Here is a 17,608-nt window from a genome sequence, read left to right on the forward strand (position 1 = left end):
TGGGTTGGACATACCATGGCACCTCCTGGCACTGAAGGGTCTTTTAGCAGCTAATTAGAAAACAGCTCCATCCCCAGCACAGCTCCAAACTATCAGCAGGGCTCCACACGTAGTCTTTCCCTTTGCTACTAAACTTGCTGGACTATATCCACTCAATAACAAAGAACCTTCATATTATTCTATAACTTCTATAATCTTTTGCTTGTCTAGGCCTTCATATGTTCTCTTGCAACAAGAAAAATAAAGATTTAGAGTCTCAAACAGAATAAACCAATGACAAGTTATCTGTTTTCAAAAACTCAACTTGGGCCCTAATGAAATTAGTAGATGGCCATTTTCCCTCTACATATGGAACTGTCATGGGTTTCTTTAGCTTTGGTAGAAAAATCGGGGTGGGGGTAGCCAGTGGCATGCTGTTTAAGGCAGCTGGTCCCTACAGAGCTTACTGCACAGTTCAAGTTCTGGATCTAGCGGCTTGAGAAACATGCTGGCACCTGTGCATTCATGCCCCAAATCCCCACAGGAGGGAGAGATGAAGAGACTGAGGTGTGTCCATTCCCCAGGGGTGGTGCTTTCTCACTTCCTCTCTTACTATAGCTAGTGCATGTGCCTCGGGCAAAATTTAAAAGTTTTTTAAAAATTCACTTGGAACGCATTGCTGTTTTCAAATGAATTTTCTTTTCTTTAAGTTTTGAGAACCTCGGGATGATCAGAGAAAGGAAAAACATTAATCAAAGGAGGATTTGTTTCTCTCTCTTTCTTTTATTTTTGGAGAGATTTTTGCTATAGCGTGTGTACGCTCACCAGAAAGAGAGAGACAGAGAGATAGAAAGTGAGAAATCAGCCCCGGGGGGGAAGGCCATGCTGCAATCCTGTCTCCGCCATTTTCCTCTCGGGATCTTGGGCACGCACGCACACGTGCCTGGCGTGAGTTTAAGCCACTGGGTCCGGGACTCGAACCGTGGCCGACTACATGGGAGTTCAGCAACATAGCCATTACGCTAGCTGCTGGTCCCTACATCTATGTTTTTCATATAACAAGGGAAACTAAGGATGCACAGTCACTCCCAGCTGATGATAATTCTTAAACTAGTAGAAAGAATAAGGCAGACCTGGGTTTGAATCCTGGCCCCCAAATGCTCACTCTACCATTTAATACTTTGGCCAAATTATTCAACCTCCTCGAGTCTTATTTAATGAAGATCATCTTACCTCCTTCAAAGGATTATTGAGAGGGTAAAATGAACAAAAGCACAGAGGAGGCATGTTGAAAGCCCTCCATGGCTGCCATTTCCCTTATATTCCCTTCCCTTCTCCCTGGAGCCATATTTATGAGAAGACATCACAGCTCCCTCAGGGGGAAGGCTACTAAGCCTCAGGGTTTCCAGACTTCTGCTGATTTAAGGATCCAACTGTGCTGATATGGTTTATGCAAATGCCAGCAGGGGACTGATGTTATACAGACTTCACATTTCAGGCAGGTCCTTGACAGTGTGATCTGGCCTCAGAGAGAACTGGGTTTGCTTCCTGATGAAAAGAGGGATTGCCCCAAGAATGAGCACTCCTGGTTCAGGGTTCTCAAAGGACCCCAGAGTTGCCCTCAGTGGCATTAAACAGGAGTTAGCTGCTTGGGCTTTGAAGTCCGAAAAAAATGAGGTTTGAATCCTGATCATCACTCACTAGCTGAGAGGCTTCTCCAAGTGTCTGCTTTCTCTTAGAGGTCTTGCGAGGATTAAGAGTCAACAAACACGAAGAACTTAGCACAGTGACTGGGACATAGGAAGTGCTCAATACAAGCTAGTTATTTTCTGACTCCAGCCTGGCAGTTTACCTCTCACCTGTTTGCTGTTTACTGAAACCTGCCTTCAGCAGTTGGCACATTAACAGAGATTTCGTGTTGCTTTTTTTGGTTGTTTTTGTTTTCGTTATAGGGCAAAAGAGAGAGAGAGGGAAAGTGAGAAAGCACCCCCTGGAAGGATGGCCACACCACAGTCTCTTCTCCAATATCCCGCTGGATTTTTGGCATGCACACTCTGACGCCTGGCGTGTTTTTCAACTGCTAGGTTGGAACTCGAACCGCACAGTTGGTCATGTAGGATCCAGCACCTTCACCTCCACACCACTTGCTGGCCCTAGAGATACTATTTCTCATGTATTTACTAAGTTCTCACTTCTGCTGAAATGCCTACATCCCACCCAAACACACCCTACCCAACATTTATTCATCTTTTGATCATGATTTTGGAAAGCTTATCTTCAACTTGAAAGAAACTGGAATTATTGCTCAGCCATATGAAACCTCATATCACAACTACATAAAGAGTTGTTGATTGGCCATGAAGATAATCAAGAGCTTAATAGCATACTTTATTTTAAAAGCTGTCTAATTTCATACCGTGATTCCTAATTTCATATCCTATCAAAATAGTTTATATGTCAGTAAATTTGGTTAAAAAGAAAAACTAAAAATGCCTCTATCAAAACATTAATAATAACAATAATCAGAATATTCACCATAATGTGTGAAGTTGAGCTATAGCCAAGAAGCTAGAGGTTAAGAAACACCACCTTGGAGAAAAGTTAACATCTGACAAATTTCTCATTAATAAAATTTCGGCTTTGTCATCTTAATGAGAGAGCTTTATGTTTCTTTTTTCTGAGAAGAATCTTTTTAGATTCTTTACATTCTTAGAGAGGCAGGTATGTCTCTGTGATAATATATATGTAATTAGCTCCCTTATATTACCAATGGATCATGGAGACATTCAGATTTACATTATACAGAAGCACACTATTAGTTTCCTGAGTTAAGTGATACCTATTCTGACATAACTAGTAAAAAGTGCATAAAATATGCATAAATCCTTTCTAATGACTCAAGTTAAATATACCTCAAAGAATGCTCTCTCTTATTAAAATTCACATACATTTTTCTTACAAGGGAGTTACTCTGCATTGTAGCATGTGTTTTATTACAAACTTGGAGTTCATTGATGAATAGTGATAGAGTTGCAAATCAAGTCAACAGCTTAATTAGCTCAGCAGGATTTTAAGATGCTTTTCTCTCTTGGTGAGCACAGCTCAGAGAGTAGCTTGGAGCCTTGAGCTGTTTCCAAGGCTCTGAGCAATCAGCCCTTGGGAGAAAGACCCTTACCTGAGGCCCTCGCCCTCAGGAGAGTTCTGTCTGCAGTACTCCACTGTGTAGGTCTCTGTGGCCTCTGGGTTGGCAGGCCGCCAGCTGATGGTGGCCATGTTCCAACACACGGTGCAGTCCTCGGCGCTGATCACGGGGGTGGACGGTGCTGTGGAGAGGGAGCCAACAAATCAATCACAGAGCAATGCCCACTCTGCTTCCCTAGTACCTGGAAAGCATGCTCAGGCATGATTTTGCTTTTCGTTTTGTATCATAAATTCATTCTGAGTTGAAAATTCAAAGGGGATCAAAATTTATAAATCCCTCCTCTGTTTTCCAAATTGCCCAGTTCTCGCCCACCCCCAAACAGCCTCTAACATTAGCTTCCTATAAAGCCTACCAGAGTTTCTTTCTACATGTACAGTCCGAGCAAATAAAAAAGATTCTTGCCTTTTCCTTTTTCACAAAAGGTAGTCATGACCTTGCCCTTAGCAGGTGCTCCATAAAGATGTGTTTTTAAAGGCAAGAAGGATAAAGGGTAGGAGTGGGCTACTTCTGAGGTAGATACAATGATTTTATAGGCAATGCAGCCTTGGTTTATTCTGTATCTCCTTTCGAAGGCCCCTGGATAAAGATTTCATCATGAGAATGCCTTCCCAGTTATATTCCATGGCTTAAAAGCTTGGGGAAGGGGAGCACAGGAGCAGCAGATGGCATGGTGGTTAAGGTGCTGGACTCCCACATGGCCAACCATGGTTCTAGTCCTGGACCTGGTGGTTTGAAAATCACTCCAAGTTTGTGTGTGCATGCCCAAAATCCCAGGATAGAAGAGAAGGGATTGCAGCGTGGTCATCCCAGGGGATGTTTCTCATTTTCTTTCTCTCTGCCTCTTGTCTCTCTCTAGTAAGCATACATGCCCTATGACAAGAAACAAAAACAAAAACAAAACAAAGGCTTCCAGGGATTCCCAGCACCCATATGGTTAGGTAAGGTCCAAAACTCTTACCTTGCAAACACAATTTCCATATGCTAGTCTTTCTCACCTCGTGTCTTACCTCTCCTTGTTTCTAAGTCTGAAAAATAATTCTAGACTCCCTATGGTGTTCTGCATTCTCCATATTCCTACCTCCATGCCTCTGTTCACATGTTGTCTTCAAGTGGAATTTTTTTCCTTTACCACATTATTTCCTGCTAATTCTTTAAAACATTTCCTACAGACATCAGGTCTAAGGTGCCCCTGTCCCTGTCCCAGGCCATCTTGGGTACCCCCTCTGGACTGCTCTCATAAAACCTGAGCCTCTCTGGATCATGGCCTTTATCACACATGTTCCATGATCTTCTATTGGGTAGTCAGAAAAATTATGACACATTTTTGGACAGAAAAATTAAAAAAAAATGTGTCATGACTTTTCCAACAACTCAATATTTTTCTATATCCCTACCTTACTATGAGATTCTTAAAAAGAGGAACACAGCCTTATTCCTCTTCGTAGACCCAGCACTTTGCACATCAGTCAACCAATGACAAGTGCTTAATAAATGCCTATTAGTTACTTTCAAGAGTCTGAAAAATGGAGCATTGCATCCTAACACCCCCAAGCATTTCCTTACCTGTTCTAAAAATTGCCCTTTCACTGGGCAGGCTACATCCAGTAAAGTTCACAGCCATTACCCACACTTGATAGCATCGATCAGGTTCCAAATCTTCAAAAATGCAGTAGCTTTCTTTCACTGTCACTCGGTACTCTTCTACCAACTCTAGCATAAAACACAATCATGAACTCTTAAGATTTCTTTCAGGTTAATTGGAAGTTGTAGTTATTGGAAAAAGTAATCAATGATTCTTTTTCCAGTGGAAAACCTAAACTGATAACCTTACAAATATCAAATATCATATGTGATACCCAGCTCTTTAGAATACATAAGAAAGTAACAGCATTCTAAAAGAAGATGTTTACAATGATAGAGAATTATTTGTGAACACTTATCACAAAATAATAGCGTAATAGCATATTGGCAACTCTGAGCTTCACATAACACAATTACAATCAAAGTTATTTCAATAGCAAATATTAAAATTGCATAGATTCTATGTTAGATTAAATCTCAGTTATATATTCTCAAGAAAATTCTTAGAAACCAATGACAATATTTCAGAAGAGTATGTCATTAAAAAAAAAAAAAAAGGACAACTCTCTGCTTTCTAAACTTATGCTGTTCCAAAGCATTTTTGCAAATTCGTAAACTACTTTGGTATTCAGTATGATTCTTTGAGTTTCAAATCCTGGTTCTTTTTCATGAACTCCAGAATTCTTTCAACTAAAGATTTCTATAATTTATAGAAATATTTAAATAACTCTAATAGGTCGTAAGCTATTATAAAAAGTAACTTTGTTCAATCATGAGTTTTTTCTTTTGAAAATTTCTTAAATTATTTTACTTTCAATATTTTTGTAGAAAATATTACTCAATGCCATTCTAACACCTGCCCTTTTGGGCCAGTCTGATTATTCTTACTGAAATTTTCTCTCTTTTATTAAGGACAATTTTCTTTTGAAAATTAGCCTATAGTAATTTCAGCTATTCTCCCTTATTATTCTTGACTGTCACATCTTCAAAACTCCTCCAGTGAAGAATTCAAGTTTGTTCTTTCTTTCTTTCTTTCTTTCTTTCTTTCTTTCTTTCTTTCTTTCTTTCTTTTTTTGGAGAGATTTTCACTATAGGGCGCGTGTGCTCGCCAGACAGACAGAGAGACAGAAAGCGAGAAATCATCCCCCAGGGGGGATGGTCATGCCGCAATCCCTTCTCCTCCATTCTCCTCTCGGGATCTTGGGCATGCACGCACACGCACCCAGCGTGAGTTCTAAGCCACCGGGTCCAGGACACGAACCGTGGTCGACTACGTGGGAGTCCAGCGACATAGACATTACGCTAACTGCTGGTTCCCTCCTCAAATTGTTTCTTTAAAAGAAATCTAGAAGTTCTTCAAATTAACAGGTCTGTTTGATTGTCTCTCTTTTCCAATGAGCTATATTTTCTGGACTAGTTGCACAGTTTTAAAAAATGTTGTAGGGATATATACTGAAAAAACATCTCCCCCACAACCTAAAAACTATGATTGCTGTTGTCACTGGAATCATTCCATTAGGCTAGGCCCTGATATGCTCACACTCCTTTTAACAGTGCACAGAACATATGTTACTGAACACCTTATTACACATAGCTTGGTATCTGATTATTCTTACTGAAATTTTCTCTCTTTTATTAAGGACAATTTTCTTTTGAAAATTAGCCTATAGTAATTTCAGCTATTCTCCCTTATTATTCTTGACTGTCACATCTTCAAAACTCCTCCAGTGAAGAATTCAAGTTTGTTCTTTCTTTCTTTCTTTCTTTCTTTCTTTCTTTCTTTCTTTCTTTCTTTCTTTCTTTTTTTGGAGAGATTTTCACTATAGGGCGCGTGTGCTCGCCAGACAGACAGAGAGACAGAAAGCGAGAAATCATCCCCCAGGGGGGATGGTCATGCCGCAATCCCTTCTCCTCCATTCTCCTCTCGGGATCTTGGGCATGCACGCACACGCACCCAGCGTGAGTTCTAAGCCACCGGGTCCAGGACACGAACCGTGGTCGACTACGTGGGAGTCCAGCGACATAGACATTACGCTAACTGCTGGTTCCCTCCTCAAATTGTTTCTTTAAAAGAAATCTAGAAGTTCTTCAAATTAACAGGTCTGTTTGATTGTCTCTCTTTTCCAATGAGCTATATTTTCTGGACTAGTTGCACAGTTTTAAAAAATGTTGTAGGGATATATACTGAAAAAACATCTCCCCCACAACCTAAAAACTATGATTGCTGTTGTCACTGGAATCATTCCATTAGGCTAGGCCCTGATATGCTCACACTCCTTTTAACAGTGCACAGAACATATGTTACTGGACACCTTATTACACATAGCTTGGTATCACAGTACAGATCTTCAGATCAGCGGATTGTCACCACCAAGTGCAAGACCCTGAATCAATGAGTCACAGGATAGGGAAGTGTTTGAGGTAGAGCCAGAAAAAGGGGTGAGGGTAAAGTACAAATAAAAAGTACTCTAGGCAATAATTATTTGTTAAGAGGGTCTTAGAGTGCCATAAAATTTCATTACACAGCTGGATATTAATAGAGACAAAGTGTGGCATAATAAAAGCAACACAGATGAAAAAAATAAGAACACTGCTTTGGAATCTGAAAGATCTGTGTTTGAATGCCGCTTCTGTCACATACAAGTCGTGTGGCCTTGGGCAAATTATTAATCTCACATCAGGCTTCTCATTTGCAAATGGAAATAATAATACTTACTTCATTGTGTTGTGAAAGGCATGTGGTAATAGGTTCTCGATAAAATGAGAGTTGATACAGACACACTTAGCCAGCTTTACTCGGTGCCTACAGTTGGGTTGTTTTAGATTTTTTCCCCCTTATTTTTTCCTAAATTAATTACCCCTTGACTTTTTAAAAGATCTAAATGTTAGCAATAGTGAAATGCACTGGGCTATCAGAAAAGTCATGATGCATTTTGCATAGAAAATATACACCATGACTTTTCCGACAACCCGGTATTACAACTCATTGCACATTACAAATGTTTGCGCACCCAAGTTTTGTAATAGGATGTCAATCCTGTACTATGTTCATCGGCTTTCCAAAGTGGATCTGTCTTCAACAAGCCAGGCAGAATGCCAGCACTCCCAGCTTCGATTCATTTGGAAGTCCAACCTCAAATTCCCTGACTGCTTGGCCTTACTGGAGGTCCTACTGCGCAGGTGTTTGCAGAGGCTCAACTGTAAGACCTGCCATCCATTCACCCTGCTTATACACTAATTTGAGACATAGGAAGACTACATCAGACCTAGGCCCATGCCTTGAGAATTGTGAACACTGCATGAATCTTTATGGTTTACTTGTGGCTTTTATCAAAGGTTGATCTGAAAACTGCCAGCCATGACCACCAGTGCTGCAAGTGCTTCGCATCATGGTGGAGGACACTGTCTTGTAATGCAACTCAAGTCTCCTCTACATTACACCTGTGCTGTAGACCTCGGAACCCATAAAAATTTTATCTTCCCTGAAGCTTTGCTATGTTACTTCCCTTCCATATATGATCATCACATAATTGCTCCTGTTATCCTAAGAGCTCAAAGTTAAATGAGACTTTCAATTTTAATATTTGTGTTAACTATTAGGATGATATTGTAATGTTCAATCCTACCATTTGCTTCTTGGTCATCTTGTGGCTCCTCCATGCAGTAAACCTGGAATGAGTCAATGACATCTTCTTTGTTTATGCTCCAATAAACTGCAATTGTCGTGCTAGTGGCAGAATTTGGTTCCTGAGGTTCTAATCTAGGAGGCTGAGGAACTGGAATATAAGCAAGATATATTATAACAAATGCTGGAGTTTTTAATTAATTTATTTATTTAATTCCATTTATCATTATTTTTTAAATTGATTAGAGAGAGAAGGAAAGTGAGAAAGCAAGTCTATGGGTCCAGGACTTGAACCGTGGTTGACCACATGGGAGTCCAGCACCTGAACCACCACACCACCCACCGGCCCCACTAAAGCTGTTTTTATCGATTATTTTGTTTAATTGCAAAAGTTACTTATTCTCGTTGAAAAAAATTCAAGCAATACAGAAACCTTAGAGTCAAAGTAGAAAGGCTCCCTTGTTCTGTCCACCCTAGGTCGTCGGGAAACTCATGATGCATTTTTGTATAGAAAAAGTACGTCATGACTTTTCCAACAACCCAGTATTTGTTTGATGCAATCACTGTTATAGCTGAGTGTGTATCCTTCCAGAGTAATCTCTACATATCTGTATATATGCATTCATAATACACCCAGAAATAAACACAAATGGATCCTAAAATGAAATCACATGACAATATTTTTCCAAAATGCTATGTTTAGAGCAATAAACTTAAATGGGTTAGAGGATGCATCAAATGACTTAATTTTCCTTTAAAACAAAAAATATACTTTTAAGTATATCTTGCGAGATAACCAGTGCTGTATTGATCTAGGTCAACATGGAGTCTATACAAAAAGTTCTTGGAAAATGTGCATTATGAAAAAAACTATACATGGATTTCAAAAATTCTTGCACCAAAATGAACATACGTTAGTTTCATTTTCCATGAACTTTTTGAAGACCTCTTGTATTCAAAGTTGAAACTCTTTTTAGATGTAGTTGCTATGTATTCAAGGAGGAAACAGATTTGCATGACTAAAATATCAAATATACTTTCTGAAGCTGCTGTCCTATTTTTCTCTTTCCAATATGCTTTACTTACAGATTTTAAAAAAAATAAACAAAACATAAAAACTACGTGGGGGTGAACCAGCAGTTAGCATAATGGCTATGTCGCTGGACTCCCACGTAGTCGACCACAGTTCGCGTCCTGGACCCGGAGGCTTAAAACTCACGCCAGGCGCGTGTGCATGTGTGCCCAAGATCCCGAGAGGAGAATGGAGGAGAAGGGATTGCGGCGTGACCATCCCCCCTGGGGGGTGATTTCTCGCTTTCTGTCTCTGTGTCTCTCTCTGTCTGTCTGGCGAGCGCACACGCCCTATTGAAAAACCTCTCCCCCAAAAAAAAAACAAAAAAAAAACTACATGGGGAAAGTAGCCTATTAACTGATTCAGTGTAAGTATAGTATAATTCTATTGTTCTGATTTTTTTTTACAGAGATGTCTGCTATAGGACACATGCACTTGCCAGAGAGACAGAAAGAGACAAAGAGAGAGAAAGCAAGAAATTTCCCCGCTCAGAGGAGATGGCCAAGTGCAATTCCTTCTCCTTCATTCTTCTCTCAAAATCTTGGGCACACACACACACACATGTGCATGCCCTCCCTGTGTTTTCACCCACTGCATCTGGGACTTGAACCATGGTTGAATACATTGGAGTCCAGCAACATAACCATTATGCCATCTGCTGGTCCCCTGACTTTTTTTTTTTTTTACAGTTGTCAGAGGGCAGGTGTGCTTGCTAAAGAAAGAGAGAGAGGGAGGGAGGGAAAAAGCAGCTCCCAATGGTGAATGGTCACACCACAATCTGTTCTCCATTTCTCCATCCTTTCAGGATTGGGGCATGCATGCATAGTGCCTGGTGTGTTTCTCAAGTGTCATGAGCTAGGACTTAAAACCCATTGTCGGCCATGTGACATCTGGCTCCTTTAATCACCAAGTTACAGAGCTGGCCCTGTTCTTAATTTTGGAGACCATAAGGTTCTTGAACATTTTTCTATGGACTTTTAAAGTTTGTAATTATGTATGTTGAACGTTAATGGTATACCCAACACCATAAATAAGCTCTTAGGCAATTCTTCTCCAAAATATATGACAAAATCACTGAACATATCTTATAAATTAGAGAAGAAGTTTATTCCCATAGTCTGAAATGATGTCTTGCTTTTACATTAATTTTTGTGGTAATATTTTTTCTCCAGTCAACAATTTCCTGAGAGATAAGCTTGTTGGAATAATATGGACGAAATCACTGTATTAAAAGTCAACATTAAAAGAAAAGAAAACAAAGGTTCATTCAATAAGAAGATAAAATGAGAAAAAATAAGTGGGCCTAAAGAATGGAACAAAAAGAAACAGACTGAGATGATTCGATAGTGACAAACAGAAAATTGAGAAGCGAGATAGTAGAGTGCTTGAGTGTGTGGGCTTCAGAGCAACGAATCTAGCCCAGGATTAAATGCCAGATCTCCTATTTTCTAGCTGTGTTATCTTAGTCTCAGTTTCTCCATCTTTACAGTGAGAAGACAGTAATAATGCCATTATCTCCCAAGGTGTTGTTGGCACTGGACTCCTCTATGGTGGACCACAGTTCAAGTCCCATACCCGGCAGCTTGAAACTCACACCAGGTGTGTGTGTGTGTGTGTGTGTGTGTGTGTGTGCCCAAAATCCCAAAAAGAGACTGGAGAAGAAGGGATTGCAGCATGGTCATCCCCCCAGGAGGTGACTTCTCGCTTTCTGTCTCTCTGGTGAGTGCACACGCCCTATAACAAAAAAAAAAAATTTTTTTTAAAAGGAGCAAGATAACATATATCAAGTTCACAGCAGAGTGCCTGACACAGCCAGAGCTAACATTCAAAAGGCAAAGTAGCCTTGGGGACAGCACAGAAAATGAAGAGGAGAGACAAGAAGCTTCTGAAGATGGAGGTTGGACTGGGTCCCCGTCATCACTACAGAGGCCACAGAGGTGAGACATGCTGAGCAGCTGCACGGGGAGGTGGGAAGCCCGCCCATCAGAGCACCTCCCCAGGGACTGAAATGGTCCAGAGACTGGTTTCACCTTCCCAGCAGGAAGTCAGTGTCACATTCTAAAGAAGCCTGATCAGCTAAATGTAGTTCAGTACAAATTTCATGTTGCCCAGGTTTATTTAAGAGCCAGGCAAAGTGTTTCAACTATTGCCAATCATCTTTGAAGCAGTGTTAGAGAACTCTTTGAGGCATGAACAATGAAAATGCTCCCCCTACCTTTTTTTTATATATAAATTATACATTGAACTATATCTGCTTTTTAAAAATAGTAACATCTTTCACACCTCTCTCTCTCTCTCTCTCTCTCTCTCTGTATGTCCCTGTCTTGCTCTCACTCTCTGGTAACTTAACAAACTTAAAAACTGATAAATGACTCTCAAAAAAAATTCTTTTTTTTTCGAATAGGACAGTGTGGAATGGGGTAAGTGAAGAGAAGAGGATAGAGAAAGATAGCAAGTGAACAATAGAGAGGCAGGACGTTAGTGAGAAACAGGGCTTATTAACTGTTGATGATGACATGTATAGTATTCTCAACTGGATTGGTCTGAGAAGTATTTCATGATGGGCAAAGTATTTTTACAAGCAAAATGAGAAATAGCAATTGACTGTTTTAAAAAATAATTAGAATAATAAAAATAATGACTGGGGAAAACATAGAAAAGATATTGAATGTTGAAGTGGGGAGATTAATGTCTCTGTACTGATGGACATGCATGGCATTCCCTTTTGAAAAAACAATGTAATACACTGTAAAGTTATATGTAATCCAATGTAATATAAAGAAGATTATGATGATGATAATAAAAAAATAAAATAAAATAAAAATTCTTTTTTTTTCTAGGTTTATTTTTATTTATTTGTTCCATGAGAGGTGGATACAGGAGAGACAGAGAGAGAAAGAGAGACACCTCCGACAGGATCTTCCTGCTGCAGTCCTACCCCAGCCTCAGCGGCCAGGGTCAGTGGTGTGTGCACATGTACCCAGCATGCACAGGAGACCCTGTGACATGAACCTGGGACCTTCCCACGTGGCCTCAGCATCCCAGAGATTGCGTTACTGCTGTGCCACTGTGGCTGACCACCAAAATCCCCTAATCGTAAGGAAGAAGCAAGTGTTAGGAATCAAGCAAAGCATGTAGGCTAGAGGTAATGCCTTTCCCCAAAAGCATTAAAGTTAAAACATCTTTTTTACAAGGACAAGAAATACTTTTACTTTTCCAAGTATTTTAGGATTGAAAAGGAAATAAGAGTAAGTCCAGAGATGTGCTATAACAATAATGGCTGGATTTACTATTCGTATGTGGCAGCAGAACACCGGAGACCCCGATTTCATACACGAGCAACTCTGTTTACACTTCAGTAGTAATAAACTTGAATACGTGTCATGAAAAACGTTTTAAATGGATGTTTAGGGACTCTTCACAAGCTGCTAAGGATTGGGCAGGAGAATCACCCCACGGATTCCCTCCGCCTGACGGAACGTGCCCATAAAGGCCTGTCATGCACAGGGAGCTGAGTATTCATCAACTTGGACTTCAAGACCTGGGGCCCTATAGAGATTTCCACTCAACCTACCTTTCGAATAGTCTGGAGAGCAGCATTATTCATGATAGCCAACAGGTTATCCATCCACAGGTAAAAGGATAAGCAAAATGCAGGATATACATACAATGGAATGTTATTTAGCCTTAAAAGGAAGAAAATAGGCCAGCCCCATAGCCTGGTGGTTAAGGAAGCAGATCCCACATGACTGACCACACAGTTTGAATCCTGACCCTGGTGGCTTAAAAAAACACAGTGGGCATGTGTGTGTGTGTGTGCATATCCAAAGTCATCATGATGGAGAAATGGGGGAGAAGGGATTACAACATGACCATATCCCATTGGGAGGGCTACTTTCTCCCTCTGTCTCTGTCTCTGTCTCTGGATCTCTCCCTGGTGAGCACACATATCTTCTGGCAATTAAAACACGGGAAGGAAAGTCTCACACATGCTACAACATGAATGAGCCTTGAGGATTATTACACTTAGTGGAATAAACCAATGACAAAACTATAAATACCGTAGGGTTCTACTTATATGAGGTATCTAGAACAGTCAAATTAATAGAAATAGAAAATAGAAGGGTGGTTACCAGAGACTGGGGAGAGGAGAGATGGGGAGTTAGTGTTTAATACAGTTTTATAAGAAGAGCTCAGGAGGTGGATGGCGGTCATATTTGCACAATGTGAATGTACTTCATGACTCTAAACTGTATCATTCAAAATAAGTCAGGAGATAAATTTCATGTTAGACATATTTTACCATAATTTTTAAAAAATCCCAGGTCAACCCCATAACACAACGGTTAAGGGAGCTGGATCCCACTGATCTCAGTGTGAGGCTTAAAAAACACACTGGGCATGTGTGCCCCAAATCCTGACAGCATGAAGGAAAAAAGATTGCAGTGTGACCACACCCTATTCAGGAGTGTTTTCCAGCAAGTGCATGTGCTCCCTGAGGATAAAAATAAACAAACAAACAAACAAGTAAGGGGCCAGCAGGTGGCGTAGTGGTTGTGGGACTGGACTCTCACATGGCCACCATGGTTCAAGTGTCGGACCCAGGCCTCGAAACTCACACCGGGCACATGTGTGACTGTGCCAATAGTCCTGAGAGGAGAGTGGAGGAACAGGGATTGTCGTGTGGCCATCCCTCCAGGGGCTGATTTCTCACTTTCTGTCTCTGTCTCTCCAGCAAGTGCATACATCCTATAGCAGAAATCTCTTCATAATAAAAATAATAATCTCCAGGACTCAGAGTCAAGGAAGCCTAGACACACTAATCAATGTTCATCTCATCTTTCACTGCAACTCACTCTGTCCCTATGCGTAGGAAAGGAGCTAAAATGCAAAGACTAAAGCCGACCTCTTCCCACGACACACGCTCCAACTAGCTCTGGAGTCTTGAGCAGTGTGACATTTTTCTGTTCCTCTCTTACCTCACCTGCCAGCTGGAAGTAACATCAAAACCTGCCTCCTAGGGTTGTTGGAGTTGATGACTGGATATGCATAACGGGCTCCACAGTGCCAGCACCAGGTTAGGCCCCAGTGGTGCGGCTGCTAGTTCTCCATCGAAAACTCACATCCTTTCCCCGGTATCTCTGCCTAGTCTAGGTAGGGAGTAGGTAGACTAAATTTTCAGGTACCAGGTGAGGACTCTATGTCTGAGACGTGTCGTTGGTCACAAAAAGAACAAAACTATTTAATAGCAGCAAGTCAAAACCCTGGGCTCCAATTCTGTGAAGCTGATAAATGGAAAGTGGCATTTATGTTTCAGAAATTAGTCTCCCCATAGGGGCTTCGAACCACTGGGACCGCCATGTGCACTTTGAGTTCATCCTCAGCACTTTATGATAGTTTAACTCTGTAACCTCTAAAATATATCAGCTGTCCTCTCATTGCCTATCAAGTAGTCAAAATTGTGTCCTTCTAAATGAACAAGAGCATACAATGAATCCTTTAAAATCAAAAGATCTGTTCTGTCAGTCAGAATTTCTCACTTTGTAATCATTGCTCTAAACTAATGCCTCTTAAAGATACAATAAGAAAACATTCCTTTTGGGGAGACATTTCTGGAGAAAGTCGATTGGGATAAATGACTGAACCTTTCACTTTATATAGGGCTGTTGGGGTTTTGCTATTTTAGGGTGTGGTTATCTTCTTAAAGACACAGCAGTGTTTCATTAACGTCTTCCTATCTTTCAAGTGGTTTGGGAAGAAAAGAGTATTTTTGAAGGAGGGCATCTGAGCACACAGTACAGTAAGTGAAGCTTGTAGCTTCACTGAAACACAGCGGCTTTGAAAAATCTAAATAAGTTTCATTGTCTTGTTTGTTAAAATAGCACATTAAAAAATATTTTGAAGAGCCGACAGGATGCTTCTGACAGCTGAGTGGGAGACTCCTGGCTACAGACCACGATGCTGAGTTGTTAGTTCTCTAAGCTAATCTGTTTCGTTTGAAAAAAAAAAAAATAGAAAAAAGTGAATCGGTGAGGGGGAAACTACTCATAAGGAAAAATCTGCTCAACCCATAGGAAAACATTTGATTTCTTTTTCCTTCTATACCTCGTTGCTGGTATGAAGCAAATCATCCTCTAGAAGAGAACAAGAGAAATCCTATTTTTACCAGGAGAAAAAAAAGAAGAGACCCTTTGGTTCCATGGCTCCTTCCTCCCACCACCTCAATATCGCAGCACAGTCATAAAGCTTCAAATGGAAATTCAGTTGATCACTGAAATGGGATGCTAGTCTCACGCTTTATTTCTAGTTTTACAATTTTACAGCCGACACTTTTCTTTCTGCAGTTATGTGTCCTTACATTCCAAAGCCTTACAAAACAAACAGGCAGACACTGCCACTTTGCACCAAAGCAATTAATACATGAAAATGCTTACCAGCCACTTGTTTCAGCATCTGGTCACTTCTTGCCGAGCTGTCATCATAATGTTCAAAAAGCGAAAACGCAGCAGGCATTTTCTCTAAAGAAGCAGTGTTCTCCATTGCAGAAAGCAACCTGTGGGGGGATAGGCCTCTACGTAAGAAATTGTTCACAGACAGAATGAAAGTGAAAAAACGGCTGCCCAGAATGAAGCCACGGAGGTAGGGTGGTTTTTATAAGGTAGGGCCTCACACTCTATCCAAAAAGGATGTGAGCAATTTCGAAGCCTGAAAATAAGTCTAAAATCTATTTTCTTCTTCTTGTCTTAGGCAAGTGGAAATTTGAGTCCTATGTCCTCATATTAGAAAAGAATCTATCAGTTTATACAGACTTATTTTTCTTTTTATCTATAGTTGGTCCTAAAACTTACTTCATTTTAATGACTATTTTATTTCCTAAAAGATATACATGCTCAGAGCCCATGTGGAAATGTAAACACTGTAAGATATCCTTGCTGTTCTCAAATCCCAATACTAAGTTTCTAGTCATTTAGTCATTCAAAAAATAGTATTCACCTACTCTGCGCCAGGCACTGCACAGGGTATTACAGACATAGCAGTGGAAGAAGGTAAAGCCTAGCTATCATTCTGAACAGATTAAACGAACTCAGTTTACAAAGTAATAGCTTTTATAAAAGCACTCTTCCTTTTAAACATAGTAGGAATTTAGTAACTGTGTGTGTGTGTGTGTGTGTGTGTGTGTGTGTGTGTGTATATATATATATTAGTTTTGCCATAGGGTGCATATGCTCACTGGAGACAGAGAGAGAGAGAGAGAGGAAAAGTGAGAAATCACCCTCCCGGGGGGATGGCCATACCCCAATTCCTTCTTCATTCTTCTCTTGGGATTTTGGGCACGCGTGCATATACATCTGGAGTGATTTCAAGCCACTGGGTCTGGCAATCGTTGGGGGTTTTTAGGCACACATGCACACGTGCCCAGTGTGTTTCTCCAGCTCTCAGGTCTGAGACTTGAACAGCACATTCGACTATGTGGGATCCAGCTGCCTTAACCATAGTGCCACTGTCTGGCCCAGTATTTATATTTTAAAGGAATAAAGGGCCAACAATTTCATTTGGGTGAGAATATCGGAATCTTAAAAGTGGTGGTATTTTGATCAATAAGAAGGAAGACCATAAACTATAACTGAAATATTTAAAGAGTGCCTTCTATGCTTATTAGAAACAATAAAATTCACCATCACTTGCTTTACAGGAGGCAGACATAGGGACCCAAAAAGAAGGTTACATTTGGGCTGGGAGTTTCTGGGCAGAAGTGAGAACGAGGGTGTTGCATGCCGGTACAAGAACAGAGGCACGGAGAAGTGAACGAGTTTGGCCTGCCTGAGGGCCAGAGGGCACCTGCAGCACCAGGAGGCTGGGAAACAGTCAGAGATAAAATAAAGTGGCCATGTCTTGTCTATGGAGAGCCTTTGCTACCTACCAAGAGCTTCAGTTTTATCATTTTAAGGCCGGGAGTGTTATTGTCTATGCAAGGAATGTTTAGAAGAATATTCTGGCAGGAGCCTGAGAAACTATCAATGCAAGCAGACAAGCAAGGCAGGGAGGTGACTTGGGAGGACTTCCTAACAGTCTGAGTGAGTCTGAGCCTAACTTAAGGCTTTGTGATGCAGAGAGCGGAAATGATACACTCCAAACCAACAAAAACTGC

The 17,608-nt window shown here is 40.7% G+C and overlaps 1 protein-coding gene across 1 annotated transcript in view; it reads right to left on the reverse strand.

Annotated features, from left to right (window-relative positions):
- Window positions 1-17,608, reverse strand: part of CMYA5 (cardiomyopathy associated 5) — a 91,017-nt gene that overhangs the window by 21,822 nt on the left and 51,587 nt on the right. The window contains exons 8-11 of the mRNA XM_027769965.1: window positions 15,894-16,012; window positions 8,389-8,538; window positions 4,745-4,891; window positions 3,155-3,302 (exon numbers count right to left, since the gene is read on the reverse strand). Coding sequence (XP_027625766.1) covers window positions 3,155-3,302; window positions 4,745-4,891; window positions 8,389-8,538; window positions 15,894-16,012 — 564 coding nt within the window. The remainder of the gene's footprint in view (window positions 1-3,154; window positions 3,303-4,744; window positions 4,892-8,388; window positions 8,539-15,893; window positions 16,013-17,608) is intronic.

Source organism: Tupaia chinensis, unplaced genomic scaffold, assembly GCF_000334495.1.
Source record: "Tupaia chinensis unplaced genomic scaffold, TupChi_1.0 Scaffold000099_1, whole genome shotgun sequence".
In the NCBI taxonomy this organism is placed as follows: domain Eukaryota; kingdom Metazoa; phylum Chordata; class Mammalia; order Scandentia; family Tupaiidae; genus Tupaia; species Tupaia belangeri.